The 21,564-nt window shown below is 40.5% G+C and overlaps 1 protein-coding gene across 1 annotated transcript in view; it reads right to left on the reverse strand.

Moving 5' to 3' along the window:
* Positions 1 to 388: 388 nt before the first annotated feature.
* The window catches only part of Snx12 (sorting nexin 12), a 109,635-nt gene continuing 88,459 nt past the window's right edge, over positions 389 to 21,564 (reverse strand). Inside the window, exon 5 of the mRNA XM_052170547.1 lies at positions 389 to 439. Within this exon, the coding sequence (XP_052026507.1) occupies positions 404 to 439 (36 nt within the window). The 3' untranslated portion in view covers positions 389 to 403. The remainder of the gene's footprint in view (positions 440 to 21,564) is intronic.

Raw genomic sequence — 21,564 nt, forward strand, 5'->3', positions numbered from 1 at the left:
AGCCACCCCATGCACCTCTCATTCTCCATGTAGTTCCCTGCTCAGTGTGGCCTAGCACAGCATTGCCTAGATTAAAGGATAGCCATGAAGACACATTCATTTCTTTCATGAGGTAGGTCTACTCAAACGCCAAGATCATTAGAACCCCAACATATGACATCTTACTAAGTGCTGGTCATTAGGAGGGGATCTGGTCATTCTCTTTTTAATCACCTTTGATACACATCTTTACAAAAGTTGTTACAAGTTTAATTACACTCTGTCTACTAGTTTTAAGTCTATCTTCCTACTTCTGATCTTTCTAATAAACTCTTGATGCTACATTAGAGATGCTAACCCTCTAAGGAGCCGCCATATTGTGCTTCACCTACCTTTTGTCTATTTAATTATAGACTCTGCAAGTTTACCTCATGGAGAACAGCCAGTGAAATCCAAGGACCTGGAAGTAAGAGATAGAACACCTGGTGTGAGTGGCAGGGTTGGATAAACCAGCTGTGTCTGAAGAAAAGGCAGAAATATGCAAGTTACAGCCAAGAGCAATAAGGGGAAAGAAGAGCCCCTGAAAGGCAGCAGCCAGAAGGCATAAAGGCACCAATGAGGAGAAATGAATATTTCAAGGGAATCTGAAGACACTCAGATGGTGGCTTTGTGTTCATATGGTAAAATATACAGCACAATGGATGACGCTGTTAAATTAAGAATTCTGGAATAGATGGTAGTATTCTCACTTTTGAATATAATCTCGTTTTTCAGGTTTAAAAAGTTGTTTCATAGCTGGGGATATAGCTTTGTGGTACAGTGCTTACTCCCTTACCTAGCATGCCCTGTTTTGATACTTAGTGGACAGGGGAAATTTTTTTCCATTGTTTTACTTAAAAGAGCCAATTCTGAGAGTGCATGACTTTTAAAATGTCACCTGTAATTAAGAATAGCCAATTCTGTTGCTTTTACCTCTCCTGGTTCAATATATTTACTGTGGTGCTTATTATAGTGTTTACTGGGGATTGAACTCAAGGCTCTGAGCATCCTAGGCAAATGTTCTCTCACTGATTTATACCTTTAGTCTTATGTTTTGTTTACAGTGCTGAGAATTAAACCAAAATTCTCAGTAGGCTAGGTAATTGTTCTAACACTAGAGTACATCCCCAGCCCTTAAAAAAAATTTTTTTTGAGACAGTGTCTCATTACATTGAGCAGGCTGATCCCAAACTTCCAATCCTCCTGCCGCAGCCTCTAAGTATTTGGGATTTGCAGCCTGTGCATCACACTCAGCTTAGTGGAATATACTGTTAAAGTATTCTGGAATAAGTACTGTCCTGTCTGCAGGTCTTCGTGATTAAAAATGATGTTTCAATGAATAGGAAACTAGATATGTACAGTATTTTTATCCAATGGCTGGATTATTTTCTTTCTGACATTTTAGGGAAATCCCTGTCTTCTCTTAAAACCAATCCTAGTAATACACAAATGAAGTCTTAGTTTCCATTATTTCTGAGCCCCTCTTTTACTGCTGAGAATTACTCTGGGTTATACTAGAGTTCATGCTATCAAACCTATTTGTTTTCATTTTTATATTTTTATTTATTTGCTTTTTTGGAGATAGGGTTTCTCTGTGTAGTCCTGGCTGACCTGGAACTTGATCTGTAGATCAGTCTGGCCTCAAATTCATAGAGATCACCTGCTTCAGCATCCTGAGCACTGAGATTAAAGGTGTGTGCCACCACTACATTGGTCTCTTCCCTAATCTTTAAAGAATCACATTTATACAGTAAGTTAAGACATGAGGGAAAGGAGAAGCTGGCAAAGATAATCCTTACCCTAGGACATCTATTTAGCCTGTGCCATACATTCTGTACATTCTGACTATACATTCTGGCTCCATTAGGCTTTTGCCAGGAGTATTCTAAATATTTATCTGTCAAGCACAGGTTAAGGAAGGAGTCACTATAGGATGCAATGAATATATAGAGGCTAGTATAACTCCACCTCTAAGTGAGAGATGGCGTAGTGGTTGGAATAAAAATAACCCCCTCCACCCTCTCAGAAGAAAAGGGAAGAGGGGATGATGGGAGGGACTCATGAGGACAGACCAGGAGAAGGTGGGCAGCGATCATGATGTAAAGTGAATAAATAAATAAATAAATAAATAAATAAATAAATAAATAAATAATAAATGGAAAAAAAGAATAGCCCCATAGTCTCATATATTTGAATGTTTGGTCAGTAGGGAGTGGCACTATAAGGTGTGATCTTGGAGTAGGTGTGGTCTTACTGGAGGAAGTGTGTCACTGGGAGGTGGGGCTTTGAGGTTTCAAATGTTCAAGCCAGGTCTGGTGTCACTCTCTTCCTACTGCCTGCAGATCTGGATGTAGAACTCTCAGCTACTTCTCTAGTTCATGGCTCCATGTTTCCTACCATGCTGATAATGGACTGAACCTCTAAACCAGTAAGCCATCCCCAATTAAATGCTTTCCTTTATAAGAGGTACCATGGTTATGGTGTCTCTTCACAGCAATGAAACCCTGAGACGTATGGGAAGAATGCTCTTTAGGGGGGGCTTTAATTCTTCAGGAAGGCTTAAAACAATACTCCTTTAATTCTTCTTAAGCATTTCCTGATATGATTGCTCTATGCTTTTTCATTTAATTCATACAATAAAAAGATTGAGAGCTTCTATTGCACATTCAGACACTGCTGAGAAGTGAAGTCAGTCTTTGTCTTCAAGGAACTCACAATTTAGTCAGGAATGCAATCATGTAACAGAAAATTACAATATACCGTATATTAGTTAGCATTCTCTAAAAGAATAGAACCTAATCCAGGCAGTAGTGGCATGCAACTTCAATCCCAGCACTTGGGAGGCAGAGGCAGTCTCAAAAAACCAAACAAAAGAACAGAACCTATAGAATGAATATATATATTTAATATATATTTATATTACACACACATAGAGTAAGTGTATGTATGTGTGTGTGTATATATATATATATGTGTGTGTGTGTGTGTGTGTGTGTGTGTATATATATATATATATATATATATATATTAAATGATAAGAGAATTTATTCAGTTGGCAGATACTAAAGTTAAGAGTAAAGAGGGGCCGCATTGTTCACTCAAACATCTAAAGGCTGGGTGTGGTGATGCAGGCCTGTAATCAACTGGGCTAGATTGTCTAAAAAGAAATAGGCAGGCATAGGTGTGCATGCCTTTAACTCCAGCACTTGGAAGGCAGAAGCAGGTGTATTTTTATGAGTTCTGGGCCACCCTGGTCTACATAGTGAGTTCCAGGACAGCCAGAGCTACATAGTGGGACCTTATCTTTTAAAAACAAACAAAACAAAACAAAATGAAGGAGCTACCACTTCAGAAGGGCAGCTGAAGAACTCTGCATTCCCTACTGAAACATCTACAGCTATTGAGAATTGTCTAAACATACACGCACACAACCACTTAAACTCTAGAAATTGCAATAAAAGCATAGAGCAAACTAAGAAACTAAATTTCATAAGAACAAGGGAACTCACACTTGAGAAATCACACTTGAGAACTCACACCCTCAGCTCATCATGATAGAAGCTCCAGTCCAAGCAGATATGACCAAATAGCTAGTACTTCTCCTCCTCCCAAGTCCCAGCTGGACTTAGAGTATATCGTCAGGAAGGGCAGGCCTCCACAGTGTTTTCAGTCATCCAAAACTCCAGCAGAAGAGGCCAAATTCCTGGTAATGAGGCTTAAAGGTCAATGTATGCTTTCCTCCATTGAGCTTCCACTCAGAAAGCATGGGCTCTCCCAAATGTAGCAGGATAAAAAGACTGCAACCTCAATAGCCCTTGCCACAACTAGCTTGTAGAGCAGAGGTACCATACTGGCAAGCCAAATACCAAATGCTACAAAGGCCATTCAAGTATCTTTTGAGCCACATAGGTATGACTCTGCAAATGAAACAAGTTACTGTCCCTGTCCTGACCTTACAATAGAGACTTAGAGAAGTAGCACAGGTGAAGAAGCATCCTCAAGAACTATAGACCCCCACCCCTACCACACTTAATGCTCAAAAGGTGACTTCCTTCTCTTAAGATCAGAAACAAGACAAAGATGTCTAACTCTTGTCATTTTTATTCTATATTGTATAGTCAGTTCTTGCCAGGGCAATTAGGCAAGACAATGAAATAAAGGTAAAATAATTGAAAGGGAAGATGTAAATTATTTCCCAAGGAGTCAACTAAAGATGTATAGATCTAATAAATGTGTTGATCCAAATTGCACAGTACAAGTTCAGCATAGAAAATTCAAGGGTAAGATCAAGCATAAAGCATGGCAGCGTATACATGCAACCCCAGTTCTCAGAGAAGCAGAAACAGAAGTGCCATCACTGCAGATTTGAGGTCAACCTTGTCGACACAGTATCAGCCAGTCAGTATCAGGCCACATAGCAAGATACCATGTCCAAAACAGACAGAACCAAAAAAAAAACATATCAAAAGAATAAAGTATCTAGGAATAATGAATGCATCAAAGAAGACAAAGGTTTTACTATGAAAACTTCAAAAAATAGCTGAAAGAAATCAAAGACCTAGGTGCATGGACAAATAACACATGTTCATGGATCAGACAACTTGACCCTGCTAGGAAGGCAACGCTCTCCAAAGTGAACTATATGGATTTAAGCCATAGGCATAATTGCCATTAAAATTCCAAGTTGACATCTTTACAGAAACAGATGTAAAATTCATAGGAAAATCCAGGAACTCCTTCGAACCTTCCCTCAGCTGCAAATGACTTGAGATGCTGGAGTGTATAGAAGTGGGAAGTCAACTGAAGATGATTTCTTTTCCTGACAAAAACACTCACAGGAGGAGTTTACTTTGACTCGCAGCTCAAGGGTTCCAAGGTGGCAAAATCGTGGCAATGGAAAAGTAAGAAGGCAGCAGGTCATTACCACAATGGCAGTCAAGAAGTAGAAATCAGTGACTGTTTGTTCTTGTAAATTTTCTCACCTTAAAATTAATGGAAACAAGATAAACCCTCACAGACATACCCAGAGGCTTGTCTCCCAGTGAAGCTGGATCCTGCCAATTTGGCAAGGAATATTAACCACTACACACTCCAAAACCTAGCCTCCTTGCTTCCCACATCACCTACCTCAATTTAATGGAGAAAGCCAGAACTCAGGTCTCCTCAGTGTCAATTCAGAATGACAGAACTACTGGCTGACAGGATCCTCTAGTCATCAAAAGAGTCAGAAAGACAGTGTTCCATAGCTCTGAAGAATTCCCCCAGTGGATTCTGTCCTCTAACACATAAAGAGAAAATGTCATTTGACCTTCACTTAAGCCTGGAAGGAAAATAGTCCTAAGTTCTGAACTCAGCAGATGTACAATTGTGCCCAGCTGAGGTGCACAGGCGCTCCATGGTTCTATAGCAGAGAAAGGTGGGGCCACATGACAAGTGCAGATTGAGTGGAGCAGTTGTGGCACAGCCTTTAATCCTACCACTTGGGAGGCAGAGGTAGGTGGATTTCTGAGTTTGAGGCCAGCCTGGTCTACAGAGTGAGTTCCAGGACAGCCAGAGCTATACAGAGAAACCCTGTCTCAAAAAAAAAAAAAAAAAAAAAAAAGTTGTTACCTAACGCCAAGCAACTTAAGGAGTTAACCAGTGTACCAGGAAAAAATCCAAGTAAACTTATATTTTATATGAGCATATATTTTATAGTTAAACTTCATATATATTTGAATATAAATATAAATTAAAGAGTTGCATCAAGTCTGCAAAAACATTTAAAGTAGCTATACTTAGTGTATTATAGCACTAAAAATGGAAATGTGCATGCATCTTCATTTACTACTGGAGGAAAGGCACATCTTCACATTTTGAAATCACAATGGAATACTACTCAGCAATTAGAAACAATGAATTCACAAAATTTTTAGGCAAATGGTTTGATCGGGAAAATATCATCCTAAGTGAGGTAACCTAATCACAAAAGAATACACATGGAATGCAATCTTTGATAAGTGGATATTAATTAGCCCAGAAGCCCTGAATACCCAAGGCACAAATCGCATAACAAATGACTCCCATGAAGAAGTATGGAGAGGGTCCTGATCCTGGAAAAGATTGATCTAGCATTGGAGGGGAATATAAGGACAGAGAAAAAGGAGGGAGGTGATTGGAGAAGGGATGGAGAGAAGAAGGTTTATGGGACATATGGGGAGGGGGGATCCGGGAAAGGGGAAATCATTTGGAATGTAAACAAAGAATATAGAAAATAAAAATATTAAAAAAAAAAAAAAAACAAGAACCTTGAGGGATGAGAGTACAGTTTAGAGGCAGAACATTTGGCAGGCATGTATAGGTCCTGGCTTGCATTTCCAGCAACTTATCAAAAAAAATCACACACATAACTATCAGGTTGTTTTAATCATGCTTGCCTAAAGTTTCTAATTAACTACAAGGTTATGTCCTAGATCATTCATCAAAGCTTTACTTACTAACAAATAGACATGAGTGTTAGCTAATAAACGGAATTAGTGTTATGCTTTGGATGCAAAGTATCCTCCACATGGCTTAGACAGTCACCAGGGCAATGTGCAGAGGCAGGGAGTTTGAAAAGTCATTGGGTCATGAAGGTGGTGATCTGATCTGTGGAGTTATGCCTTATGTAGCTGTTTATTTCTTCTGAGTTCAGAACTTTGGACTCTTTTTGTTCCTCATTTGCATGAGGTGAAATACTTCGATGGCATCACCGAAAGGTGGAGGTGGGGTTACTTGAAGGAAGACAGCTACTGCTTTTGAAGCATGTCTGGTCTGAACCCTTCCTTCTCTATCTCTTGGTCACCTTGAGAAGAGCAGCTTTCCTCCGCCACACCCAGCCTGCCAGGGAGATCTGCCTCACAGGAGCCCTCACAGGAGTCCAAACTCAGCTAAGTTTTCACATCTCTATGGAATTTAATATTTAGTAGGTTTTATAAAACCAAACCTAGAGAGTGTTGGGTACCGGGGAATTATTAACCCCATAGCAGGTTAAAGCACATATACATATATATATGTGTGTGTGTATGTATGTATATATAATAACCTCTATAAATATGATTATGTATTTAAGCATAATTTATATATATATGTATGAATGTCAGACACACATATGTAACAGAAGTCATAAATTTGAATGAAAGCAAAATGGGGTACATGGGAGGCGATGGGGGAAGAAAAGGAAAAAAGGGAAATGGTATACTCTCAAAAATTTTTAATTTACATAAAGGGTTAATAATAATAGTAATAGTAATAATCTGAAGGTCTTAATTTTATTAAGTACATATATGATATGAACATAGGGTACCTAATTGCAGTCAACAATGTCCCCTACAATTTTTCTTCTTAACCCATCTGCAGTCCATAGGAGATACCTTTTTGAGCAAAAGGAATGGAAATTATTCTCCTTATTTCTATATCCACTACATTGTTCTGCTTCTGGAAAATTTAGTCTGCAGAAATAAATGTGGCTCTAGAAAAATTATTTGTAAGATAAGTTTATCAGAACATTATCTGTATATGTATTTATTTCAAATATTCAACTAATATTTGTTAAAAGTTGAAAAAAAGAAATTCAACAAACCAAAACCAGTAAATAAAAAGAAAAATTAAGACAAGGTCTCTCTTGTCCAAGGTCACACCTGGCTTGCCTGGAACTCAATGTATAGACCAGGATGACCTTGAACTCACAGAAATTCACCTGTAAATAAAACTTTGAAAAAAATTTAACAAACTTCCTACCAGGCTGGAGCTACAGCTCAGGAGTGTATCTAGTGCCTGCTGAGCATGCAGGAAGCCTGAGGGCATTTCTACCCCAGGGTCAAGGCACTGCACAAACTGCAGGGGGTAGCACTTGGTAGGTGGAAGCAGGCAGATCAGAAGTTCAAGGCTGCTCTTGACTACATAGTAAAGTAAAAGCCAACTTGGGATACATGTGACCCAGTCTCCAGAAAAATAAAATAAAATAAAAAGATAAGACAAAACTTATTATAAAACTACAGTAATCAAGATAGTGTGGTATCGCCTGGTGGTGGTGGCACGTGCCTTTAACTCCCAGCACTTGGGAGACAGAAGCAGGCGGATTTCTGAGTTTGAGGCCAGCCTGGTCTACAGAGTGAATTCCAGGACAGCCAGGGCTACACAGAGAAACCCTGTCTCGAAAAAACAAAACAAAACAAATCACAAAAAGATAGTGTGGTATCAGGCATAAATGTAGATATATGAGTTAACAGAAGACACTTGAAAGTTCAGAAATAAACTCATGAGTCTTCTGACAAGAGGGCCAAGAAATAAAAGGGAAAATATTTTTAATGAACTGATTACCAACTAGCAACCAACTAGGTATGCATAAAAGAAGGAAGTTTGAAGCCGGGCGGTGGTGGCACACGCCTGTAATCCCAGTACTCTGGGAGGCAGAGGCAGGTGAATTTCTGACTTCGAGGCCAGTCTGGTCTACAGAGTGAGTTCCAGGACAGCCAGGGCTATACAGAGAAACCTTGTCTCGGAAAAAGAGAGAGAGAGAGAGAGAGAGAGAGAGAGAGAGAGAGAGAGAGAGAGAGAGAGAGAGAGAGAGAGAGAGAGAGAGAGAGAGAGAAGTTTGACCCCCACCTCTCACTGTATATAAAATTAATTAAAAATAGACCAAAGACCTAAAAGTAAGCACTAAAATCACAAAACTCATGAAAAAATAGAGATAAAAATTTTTATGATCATGGTTTTGATGATAGAGTCTTAGATACTATGTCAACTACAGAGCAACAGAATTAAGGATAGACAAATATTAAAACTCTTGTTCTTCAAACACACTATCAAAAAACCACTGAGTGGCAGACATGGGGTGCACACCTTTAGTCTCAGTACTCAGAGACAGAGGCAGGTGGCTCTTTGTGAATTTGAGAGCAGCCTGGTCTATGGAGTGAGTTCCAGGAGTTTTCTGTATATAAGACACAGAAAGAAAGAAATAGAAGTAGGGGAGAAGGGGAGGAAGGGAGGAAATGAAGGAAGGAGGGAAGAAGGAAAGGAAAGGGGGAAGGAGATAAAGAGGGTAGGTAGTGAAGGGGGGGAAGAAAAGAGAGAAGGTGAAAACCCAACACTTAATAGAAATGTGTGCAAATCATTTGTCTGGCAAGAGACTTGTGTCTAAAATACTCTAGAGCTAAATAATATAATAAGGCAACCTCTTCACATCTACTAAGAGAATTTTTACCAAAACAACACCCCAGGGGAGGGGAGGAAAAAAAAGTCTCAAATGTGGGTGAGGCATGAGGGAATTGGAACCTTCATGCACTGCTGCTGTAATCACTACAGAAAACAATGTGATGGCTCCTGAAACTCTTTATTCGATATATTCTTTATTTACATTTCAAATGATTTCCCCTTTCCTGGATCCCCCCTCCCCAAAAGTCCCATAAGCCCTCTTCCCTCCCCCTGTTCTCCAATCAACCCTTTCCCTCTTCCCTGTCCTGGTATTCCCCTACACTGCTGCATCAAGCCTTTCCAGGACCAGGAGCATCTCCTCCCTTTGATGTCCAACAAGGCCATCCTCTGCTGCCTATGGGTCTGGAGCCGTGGGTCCCTCCCTGTGTACTAACTAGTTGGTGGTTTAATCCCTGGGAGCTCTAGGGGTACTGGGTGACTCATTGTTGTTCCTCCTATGGCACTGCAAACCCCTTCAGCTCCTTGGGTCCTTTCTCTAGCTCCCCCATTGCGGACCCTATGCTCAGTTCAATGGCTGGCTGAGAGTGTCCCTCTCTATATTTGTCATGCACTAGCAGAGCCTCCCAGGTGACAGCTATATCCAGCTCTGGTCAGAAAGCACTTGTGGGCATCTATAATAGTGTCTGGGTTTTGTAACTATTAAAGCATGCAATCACATGAGATTCAGCACTTCCACTTCTTAGTGTATATTCAAGCAAAGGGAAAGCAAGAAGCTGAGTGATGCTTGGGAATCCACAGTCCAAGCAGTATTTTTCGCAACAGAGAGGTGACACTGTCCTTAGAGGGACTGCTGCTGTGTCTCCTTGGTGTTCAAAAGCACCAAAGACTATTTGTAAGCTCCCATCAAGAAGAAAGAAATGTGGACAAGTGCTACTTATAGACAAAACTTAAAGATATGATATGACAGGAAATAAGTCAGTAGAAAAGGACAAATATTCCATGAGTCTCCCCTATGAGGTTTATAAAGTAGTCAAATTCATTGAGACTAAAAATGGTAGTTGCCAGGGGCTGAACGCAGAAGGGGATTAAGAGACAGTACTTAATGGGTACATAGATTATCTGGGGGAAATAAAAACGTTCCAGAAATGAGCAGTGGTTATGGTTTTATGACAATGTGAATGTTATGAAATGTAATGGCACGAAATTTAGTAATATAGAACAACACCTTTTAAATAGTTAAGAGAGGACAGGAAAATGGCTCAGCAGGTAGAAAATGGACTTGCAGCCAAGTCTGAGACCTGAGTTCCATCCCCAGAATCCCTATCATGGAAGGAGAGAGTGAACCTCTGCAAGGTGTCCTCTGACCTTCACATGTATGCCATTGCACAGGTGTATGCATACACTAAAGGAAAATATTGTAAATTAATTTTTAAATAATGGTTAAAGGGCCTGGGAGATGGATCAGCACCGAAGACTTGAGTGTGATCTCCTGAACCTATATAAGGAGCCAGATGTGGCCATGCACATCTGCATTCACAGCACACCTCCCTGGAAACTCACAGGCCAGTCTAACCCAGATTATGTTGCTGCACAGAAGCAAAAGCAAGAAGGAGACCCTGCAAGGTGGAAGGTAAGAGGCAAGAACTGACTTCTAAATCTTCTCCTCTGATCTCTAAACACATGCTGTGTATGGCACATGTACTTTCCGTTAAAAACATGGTTAAAATCATGTTTTATGTTATATGTATTTTACCACAATAAAAATAAAATGACACTATGTCTTCCTTAAAATTGTGAACGGTCTCCCTCTTCTCTGCTACTAACCTATTTTTAAGATTGGCAAAGCATCTGAGTAGATATTCCTTCAAAAATATGTATAAAAAGCCAAATAGAACAGGAAAGAGTGCTCAATACCAGCAGTTACTATAAAACTAAAAATTAAAACCATAACTATTAGGATGGCTATGTTAAAAAAAAACAATTATTGAAGGATTGGTAAAGGCATGGAACAATCTCATGGTAATGTAAACTGGTATGCCCTTTATGAAAAAAGTTTGGTGGCTTTTCATAATGGAATTATTATATGACCCAGCTTTACTCTGAAGTATATAATCAAGAAAAATGTACACAAAACATAACCAGTATTTCTAGCCATATTTCTCTAATAGCTAAAAACAAACAAACCTTAAGCACCTATCAATTGATCAACAGATAAACAAAATATAGTATAGCCACACAATCAAATAAGATGTTGGGCGCTAGGAGTAGTGGCACATGACTGTAGTTCCAGCACTCAGGCATCTGGGACAAAAGGATGTCAAGTTCAAAGCCAGCCTGACCTACACAGGACAACATTGCTCAAAATTAATAATTTATCCTGCTAAATAGACAGGATAAATTTTGGGTAGAAAGTTTTGAAGGTGAGTTAGTGTCCCTATTGTTCCAATAGGATTCCTGCCTGACTACAGGAGGTGACATCTTCAGGTTCTGTATCCCCAGTGCTGTGAGTCACAACTGAAGTCACCCCTATTGATGCTTGGGAACCTCCCTTATCCAAGGTTTCTTGTACATCCTTGAGACATCCCCTTTCCCACCAAGATCCCTCTCTCTATTTGCTTCCTATGGCTATTTAATTCCCCTTCTAAGTGAGATTTAAGCATCCTTGCTTGGGTCTTCCTTCCTGTTCAGCTTCGTTGGGTCTGTGGAATATAGCATAGGTATTCTGTACTTCATGCTAATATCCACTTATCAGTGAGTACATACTCATATGCATGTCCATTGGATCTGGGTTACCTCATTCAAGATGATATTTTCTAGTTCCATCCATTTGCCTGCAAAATTCATGATGTCCTTATTTTGTTTTGTTTTGGTTTTTGGTTTTTTGTTGTTGTTGTTTTGTTTTGTTTTGGTTTTTTTTTTTTGTTTTTTTTTGTTTGGTTGGTTTTTTTGCTTTTTTGGATTTGGTTTTTTGAGACAGGGTTTCTCTGTATAGCCCTGGCTGTCCTGGAACCCACTCTGTAGACCAGGCTGGCCTCAAACTCAGAAATCCACCTGCCTCTGCCTCCCAGAATGCTGGGATTACAGGTGTGTACCACCACCGCCCGGCTGATGTCCTTGTTTTTAATGACTGAATAGTATCGCATTGTATAGATGAACCACATTTTCTTTATCCATTCTTCAGTTGAGGGACATCTGGGTTGTTTCCAGTTTCTGGTTATTATGAATAAAGTGCTATGAACATAGTGGAGCAAGTGTCCCTGTAGTGTAGTGGGGCCAAATTTTATCCTGTCTACAAGAAATGCAGGAACAAGGGATGGAGCAAAGACTGAGGGAATCGCCAATCAATAGCTGGTCCAACTTGAGATTCATCCAATGGGCAAGTACCAATCCCTGACACTGTTAATGATACTGTCTCATACTTGCAGACAGGAGCCTAGCATAACTGTCCTTTGAGAAGCTCCACCCAGCAGTTGAAACAGATACAGACACCCACAGCCAAATATTGGAGTAAGCTTGGGGACTCTTATGGAAGAATAGGAGGAAGAATTGAGGGCCCCAAAGGAGATAGAAACTCCACAGGAAGACCAACCGAGTCAACTAACCTGGACCCTTGGGGCTCTTAGAGACTGAACCACCAACCAAAGAACACACACAGACTGGACCTAGCCCCCTCCCATATATAGCAGATGTGTAGCTTGGTCTTCATGTGGGTCCTGAACAACTGGAGTAGGGTCTATCTCTAAAGCCATGGCCTGTCTGTGGATCCTGTTCCTCTAGTTGGGCTGTCTTGTCTGCCCTCAGGGGAAGAGGATGTTCCTAGCCCTACAGAGACTTGATGTGCCAGGTTGGGAGAAATACCCAGGGGGTATTCAACCCTCTAAGAGGAGAAGGAGAGGGGGTGCAGGGAGGAGCTGTGTGAGGGGGGACCAGAGGGAACAGTGATTGGGATGTAAAGTGAACTTTAAAAATACAAATAAAAATTTAATTAAAAAGCATCTAGATAATAAATACCTTTCTAAATAAACTCTGTGAACCGTGGAAACTGTATAGTACGTGAAAGGAACCAATCACAAAAGACCATATATTCATTTATACAAAATGTTCATAAAAGATAGAGAAACAAAATAGATTAGTAGTTGCCAAGGGCTAGGTGGGCTGGGAGGAAATAAGGAGCATATGCCAATGAATGTGACATTTCTAACTGAGATGATTAAAATGTTCTGTTGATTGCTCCCTTCTATGAATAGGCCAAGAATACTCACAAAGGTCAATTGTGGGATATATGAATTATAACTCAAAGCTATAGAAAGGAGAACTGGGTATGTAGCTGTGCTTGCCTAACAAGCACAAGGCTCTGGGTTTGATTCCCAATACTGCATAAATTAGGTTTATTACAATGGCAGCACCCAAGAGATGATGACAGAAGGACTAGAAGTTCAAGAACAGCCTGGACAACAAAGTGAGTCTGAGGCCAACCTGTGCTACATGAGACTCTGTCTCAAAAATAAACATGAGGGACTAGGAAGACGGCTCAGCAGTTAAGAGCACTGACTGCTTTTCCAAAGGTCCTGAGTTCAATTCCCAGCAACCACATGGTGGCTCACAACCATCTGTAATGAGATCTGATGCTCTCTTCTGGTGTCTGAAGACAGCTACAGTGTACTCACATATAACAATAAATAAATCTTTAAAGAAACAAACATGAATGCAAGTTCCTAAAATGGGCCTAGCAAGGTAGCTTAACTTGTCACAGACAGTCCCCACGACTATGTGATGGGTGGAGATAATCAGCTTCTGAAAATTACCCCCCATAAACAAACAGACAAATATTAAGTTCGTGAAAAAAAAAGCCATACCTACATTGTACATTTTAGAACGGCTGGTCAATTAATGGGGCATCAGTGACTGTGGAGAGGTTGGGTTGTCACAGGTACAGGGCCCTAACTACAATCTATCTTGGGCTATCTTTAGCTATTTATTGCCCACCTCTCTGTATGATCTAGCATCCTTGTGAATATTAGGTAAGTCCTTTTACAATGTAAGCTAGGAATATTAGCAAATACCACTGGAAGCCTATAAGAGAGGTTTCAGCATCTGAGGGGTATATTGCTGTTTTTTTTAAAAAAGCCGTTCTTAAACTAGTACAACATTGAAATATGCGATTTGGAATTTGGGTGGCTGACTTAAATCTTTGTTTTCAGTCCATATTCACTGATATTAACATCTAAAATAAACTATTTCATATTCTATTCAAGGTGAAAAAACAGCTGTGTTTTTTCACAAAAGAAAGAACGCCAGGGCTGGAGAAATGGCTTGGAGGTTGAGAGCACTTGTTGCTCTTGCAGGTGGCCCAGATTTAATGCCCAGCACCGTCACGGGGGCTCACAACCTTCTAAACCACTCCGATTCAGCGTTACCCAGTGCTGCCTTCTGATCTCCTAGAAGAGAGCTCAGCATCTGAGGGCTGAGAAGAGACTTCCCAGCTTTGTTGGAATCTGCCTTCTTGCTAAGAACATACAAGGTATAGATATATACATGTAGGCAAAACATTCATACACATAAAAGAATAAAATAAATCTTTTTTAAAAGTGTGAAGTAGCCAGGCGGTGGTAGTGCACGCCTGTAATCCCAGCACTCTGGGAAGCAGAGGCAGGTAGATTTCTGAGTTCGAGGCCAGCCTGGTCTACCAAGTAAGTTCCAGGACAGCCAGGGCTATACAGAGAAACCCTGTCTTGAAAGAACCAAATCCAAAAAACAAACAAAAAAAACGTGTGAAGTGAATTTATTTCAAAATAAAATCCTCCTCCTCCTCAAGACTGGGTCTCATCGCATAGCACTGGCTGGTCTGGAACTTGATATGCAGATCCGGCTGGCCTCAAACTCATAGAGATCCCCCTGTATCTGTCTCTGCCTCCCAAATGCTGAGAATAAAGGTGTGAGCTATCATTCCCAACAATAACTTTTTTCTTGGGCTGGAGAGATGTCTCAGCGGTTAAAAGTACTGACTGCTCTTCTGAAGGTCCTGAGTTCAAATCCCAGCAACCACATGGTGGCTCACAACCATCTGTAATGAGATCTGATGCCCTCTTCTGGTGTGTCTGAAGACAACTACAGTGTACTTACATAGAATAATAAATAAATCTTTAAAAAAATAAATTTTTTCTTAAAAAAAAATAAACGACAGGAAAAAGTAGACAGCAGGATAGAGACTAAGATGCTGTAACTATTTTTTTTCCCAATGGGCAATACAGATTTACCGGTTGTTAAGTAGCTGTGAATAAGGACAGAGAACAGAATACCATGGGGATGTTGGCCATCAGAATGCATTGAACAAGGAGGAAAGAAAAAGGGAAAAAACTGCAGACCCGTCTTCTGAGACTGTAGATTACAAAAGAAAAAACACAATTAAATTTAGCTAAAAAGAATTTAGTTGATTCAGGAAAAGCAAAATGATAGTAATTATGTATTTAATGGATTTAAAGATATACATTTATCTTTCTTTTAAAAGGATACACACACACACACACACACACACACACACACACACACGTGCGCACGCCTGAGGGCAGGTGCCCACAGAGGCCAGAGGCATAGACACCCCTAAAACTAGAGTTTCAGATGGTTGTGAGCCTGCTGCCATGGGTGCTAGCCTCCAAACTCAGGACCTCTGGAAGAACAGCAGGTGCTCTTAACCACTGAGTCATCTTTCTAGCCTCTCTTCCATTTCCCCTGGCCCCCACTTTTTTTTTTTGTGACAGTGTCTTCTGTAGCTCAGATTGACCTCAATCTCATAATGTAGCAGAGGATGACCTTGAGCTTCTGATCTTCCTGCCTCCTCATTCCAAGTGCTGGAACTATAGGCATGCTCTACCACATCTGGCTTATGAGGTTAGGTCAGCACTCTACCAACTGGATTCCTTCCAAAGATGCACATTTGTTCCTGTTTTTTTTTTTTTTTTTTTTTTAATTTTCTGAAACAAACACGTCAGACAGTTCCTGGAATCTAAGTGTTTCTGCTGGCCAGGCGGCAGTTGTCATTGCCTGACACCTTCTGGTAAGACACAGAAAGCAACAGTATTAAAACAGATTGACTATGAGGCTATGAAAGAAAGCCATGAGACACTTGGGTTTATTTTTTTCCTTAACTTTCCCTAGAAATTATCCATGTTCTTAACTGCAAGGAGTGTTATACAGTGACAGAGTCCAATAGTAATTCAAGGTATCAGATTTCAAGTATAAAGATACTGCATTAACACCTTAGCCAATTTATCTCATGTTACTGTTTTCTGTGACACACAAAGGAATGACATGCCTTCGATGTCTGCTTCCAAGATGGGCATGGTAGTACTCACATCTGCACTCAAGAGGTACAGGTAAGAGGATTGCTGGGAGTCCCAACCCTACCTGGACAACATGAGATCCTGACTCAAACAATAAAATTGTCAACAACAAACATCTATATATATAATATGTGTGTGTGTGTACATATACACAAACATATATATCCATCTCTAAGTGAGTCTTAATGAAAATCTGGAGAGATGGCTCAATGGTTAAGAGTACTGGGTGTTTTTCCAAAGGACCTAGGCTAGATGCCCAGGACCAAGATAGTAGTTCCCAACCATCTGTAACTCTGGTCCCAGGAATATGCCCTCTTCTGGCCTCCTTGGGCACTAGGCTTTCATTTGATGCATAGATATACATGCAGGCAAAACACTCATATACATAAAATAAATAAACATTAAAAAAGAAAAGAAAATCTTTGTGCCAACAAAGTAGGTAGGTAAAGCTAGTTACCATACAAGCCTTGTGGCCTGAGTCTATCCTCAAAATCCACATGACAGGAGAGAACCAATTTCCATAAGCTGAGTTCCATATACACACGGTGGCACACCCACCCACATGTGTATAGCATGAATACATACATTAGCAATAATTGTTTTAATTAAGAAAACCTTCACCGGGCGGTGGTGGCACATGCCTGTAATCCCAAAACTCTGGGAGGCAGAGGCAGGTGGATTTCTGAGTTCGAGGCCAGCCTGGTCCACAGAGTGAGTTCCAGGACAGCCAGGACTATAGAGAGAAACCCTGTCTCGAAAAAACCAAATCAAAAAAAAAAAAAAAAAAAAGAAAGAAAGAAAGAAAGAAAGAAAGAAAGAAAGAAAGAAAGAAAGAAAGAAAGAAAGAAAGAAAACCTTCAACACTTATAAAGTATAAATTCTAAATGGTAAAATTGTCTAGTGTGATCATTTAATTAACAGTAGCTGGTTCTTTTGTAATAGTACATACATGTGGATGTACTTTCTAGTTATTGCTTCAAATAGGATGAAATACCATAAAATACCACATTTTTCCTTGTTAAGAAATTACGTGTTGGAGGGTTTGCCTGCCTGTTTGTCTATGCACAATGAACAGGCAGTGCCTGAGAGAGGGCTCCAGAAGAAGGCACTGGAAGCCCCTGGGTTTGGAGTTACACACAATTGCAAGTCATCTTGGAGTGCTAAGATTCTAACCCAATTCCTCTGAAAGAGCAACTAGTGCTCCCAACTGCTGAGCATTTCTCCAGCCCCCAAACTATACCTTATACCATACCTATCATAGTACCATACCATGAAAAATCCTAATTTATTTGTTATTAACACGTGATTCGACAAGTATTTGCTAAGCATTTACTATATGGAAGGTATTAGATACTAATCAGACTAATTTGGGAAATGGTACATGCTAAATTCATATCGTTGTAATGTGTGTTACTACATTAAAGACTAAAATAATATAGTAAAGATCCCATCTTTCTATGAATCCATCCTACAAAAATATTTGCTCAGGTACTCAAAGATTTTTTATATACAAAAGAGGTCCATTACAGTATTGCTTGAAAAAGTGAAAAACTGGACATAACCCAACTATCCATCACTTGGACATTTGATAAACTATAGTACACCCATGCGAAAGTCTATTATTACACTTTTACAAAAATGCAGGACTGAAGGAATGTGCTTATCTCTCTCCTCAGACATCTTATTAAAATGTTAATAAAGGAATAAGTAAGCCCTTAAGAAGAAGATTGGCTTAACAAACTTCTGGAAGATTAAAAATAACATCTGCTGATGAAACAAGATGGCATGGGACAGAGTGTCTGGAAAAATCCCAGAGAGGCTGCCATTTCAGAGCTGGCAAGTACTGGAGGTTGACAAAAGGGAGTCTGGAAACCAGGAATGAAGTGAAATCCTGCCCATGAAACAAATGTTCTTATTGACTCTCTGTTATGCCCCCTCCCACCTACTATCCACATATTTCACATAGTGGACCAAATTATTACTTCCTAGGGTTTGTTACAGGCAAAAAACAAGCTGGACATGGTGGCACATACTCAGGAGGCTAAGGTCCCCAAGTTGTGGCCTGCCTGGGCTATATAACAAGACCATGTTTAAAAAAATAGAAGTAAAACGCAGCTGGAGATATCTGGGAAAAGCTAAGGTAATGCAGATGTTGATGTCCCACAGCTAATGAAGCGTTTGTTTAAAATGGGCCATTTGGGGTATTGTATGTTACTACCCAAATTGCCACCACCAAACTTCAGGAGTTCTGTTGGGTCTGCTCTCAAAAGGTCATCACATCTGCTCTAGTTGACTGTTTAACTTCCCTTATGGAAAGATAGGTTAGGCAGCATGTGTCATGGGACCCTCACCTCAGTCCAAGCGCTCCTTCCAACCAGCTCTATGCAGTTCTGCCCTTATTGAACATGGTCTCTAGGTCTTGGGGGTGCGCTAGAGGAGGTAGGTGGAGTACAACTAGGGGGAGTCTACGGGGCTACGGGAAGGCAATCATCCCTGCTAGGTGGAATTTCCAGTGCAACTTGTTGGGCCAATCCTGTAAGTAATCTCTCACCTGTGGAAGAAACCCCAACATGCTCACTGGTTCCCAGAGTAAATTTTGGTGGAATCATACCTCAGCCTGTTCTTAGGACTTTGGGAGGAGAGGTAGGGAAGAAAATTTAAGAACAGGGGAGCTCCTGCCCAAAGGCAGCTTCCCTTCAAAAGAAAAGTTACTTGGCACAACCTCTGATCTGCTATGCAACCATCTTGATTAAACTTCCTATTCAGGAGAGACCAAGTGAACAAACAGCTATCCAGACATAAAGGAGATGAAATTGTATAAAGCACCATGGCTGGCTGACTGGCTAGCTGGCTTCCCAAATGTCTTCTTTCATCTATCTATCTATCTATCTATCTATCTATCTATCTATCTATCTATCAATCATCTATCTATCTAGCATCTATCTATCTACCATCTATCTACCATCTATGTATGTATGTATGTACGTATCTATCTATCTATCTATCTATCTATCTATCTATCTATCTATCATCTATTGGTTTGGTTAGTTAGTCAGGGTCTTTCTCAGTCATCCAGGCTGGTTTTGAACTCAGTGTTCCTTCCTCGGCACTCTGACTGCTGGGATCACAAGCCTGTACCACAATGCCCAATTCGTTCATTTTTAGTTATAAAGAGACAATTACAGAGCACCAAATATATGCTAATAAACAGCATCATACAAAGAAGGACAGAGTAAGCAGAATTGACTACAGATGGAATGGAAAATTTAGAAAGGAGGCTAGTATTAGTGCCTACTAAGCTCAAAGGGTAGAGAAATAACCCATAAGAAGATATTATATAATATTATACTACAGTCAGAAAGAAAAAAGTCATTCACCCCTATAGAAACAAAAATTAAGGGCTAGTTATATGGCTCTGTAGTGGAAATCTTGCCTAGTGTGTGCCCAAGGCCCTGAGTTCAACATCAGGTCAATAACAACAACAACAACAACAACAACAAAAGAAATAAAAATCAGAATTCTCATTAGCAAAACTATGTGTTAGAACATTCCAAATTGTGAAAAAATATTCTGAACAGTTGCATTACTTTTCCTAGGTAAAAATGAACAAATGTCTAGTCACCTCATACAGGGAACCAAGGACAGGCAAGAGTAACAATCTCACTGAACTTGGTGAACTAGTTACTTTATTGGGTTTACTTAAAGAGAATGGCTGGTGGGTTACTTACAGGAGTGGAGGTGATTCAAAAACAGCTACATCTGGGAGTCTTGTAGAAGAGTATGGAAAGGATTGAGCCAGCCAGAGGGGTGAGAACACCACAAGAAGACCTACAGAGTCAACTAATCTGGGCGCATGGGGACTCAGAGTCTGAACCACCAACCAAAGAGATCTAGACCCAGGCCCCCTATGCATTTGGAGCAGATGTGCAGCTTGGTCTTCATGTGGGTCCCCTAACAACTGGGGCAGGGGGTGTCTCTGACTCTGTTGCCTGCCTTTAGATCCCTTTCTCCTAGCTGGACTGCCTGGTTGGGCCTCAATGGGGGGGGGGGGGAAGAATGTACTTAGTCCTACTGCAAGTTATATCCCAGGGAGTGTTGGTACCTAAGGGAAGCTTCCCTTTCTCCTCAGAGAGGGGAAGGGGGTAATGAGGGGAGGAACTTGTGAGGGTTGGACTGGGAAGAGAGGAAGGAGGGGGGCTGTGACCCGGATGTAAAGTGAAGAAATAAATACTTTAATAAAACAAAACAGCTACATCACTAAAAGGTCTCACCTCATCATGAGTGATGACCTCAAGAAAGCTACATTATGGTATTCTACCTTTAACATTCTTATTTTAAATTTTTATTGATTCTTTGTGAGTTTTATATCATGAACCCTGATCCTACTCATCTCCCTAACCTTCCTATCCACCTTCTGCCCTTACAAAATCCCCCCCAAAAGAAAATCAAAAACAAAACAAAACATAAAATATCAAAGCATAGAAAACATCTCCTTGTGGAAGCTGCAGTGTGTCACAGTGTGTCCCACAGTCTCTTCTGTCCACTCATCTTCACTTGCAAAAGATCACTGCAATGAGTCATTGGTCTGGTTTGAGGACTCTGGCTTCTGTTAAACCAGTAATACAGGATCCTCACCAGGAGTCCTCTCGAATATCCGGTTGTCCTGTGTTGTGGAGATCCTGCAGCTTTGGATCTATAGGACCAGCCCCTTCACGTGCTGCAGCAGCTCAGAGATGGGGTAGATGTTGGGGTGGGTCAACTCAAAGCCTTGGATCTGAGCTGCCTAATCGAGGTCAGGACCCACTTTCCACCAGCTGCAGCCAGTGAGAGGCAGCTCACCCACTCTCATAACCCTGGGGCCAACTCTCCCAACTTCCAGGAATGGGGGCCACCTTTAATATTCTGCCTGTGTACTCTAGCACTCCTCCTGGTCACATGCAGTTAGGAGGCAAGGTGGAAGTGTTAATAGTACCATTACCTTTACTACAGACACAGCAATTACAGTATTTGATCTGTTTATTTTATTGCCATG

The sequence above is a fragment of the Apodemus sylvaticus genome, chromosome X, assembly GCF_947179515.1.
Source record: "Apodemus sylvaticus chromosome X, mApoSyl1.1, whole genome shotgun sequence".
Lineage (NCBI taxonomy): Eukaryota > Metazoa > Chordata > Mammalia > Rodentia > Muridae > Apodemus > Apodemus sylvaticus.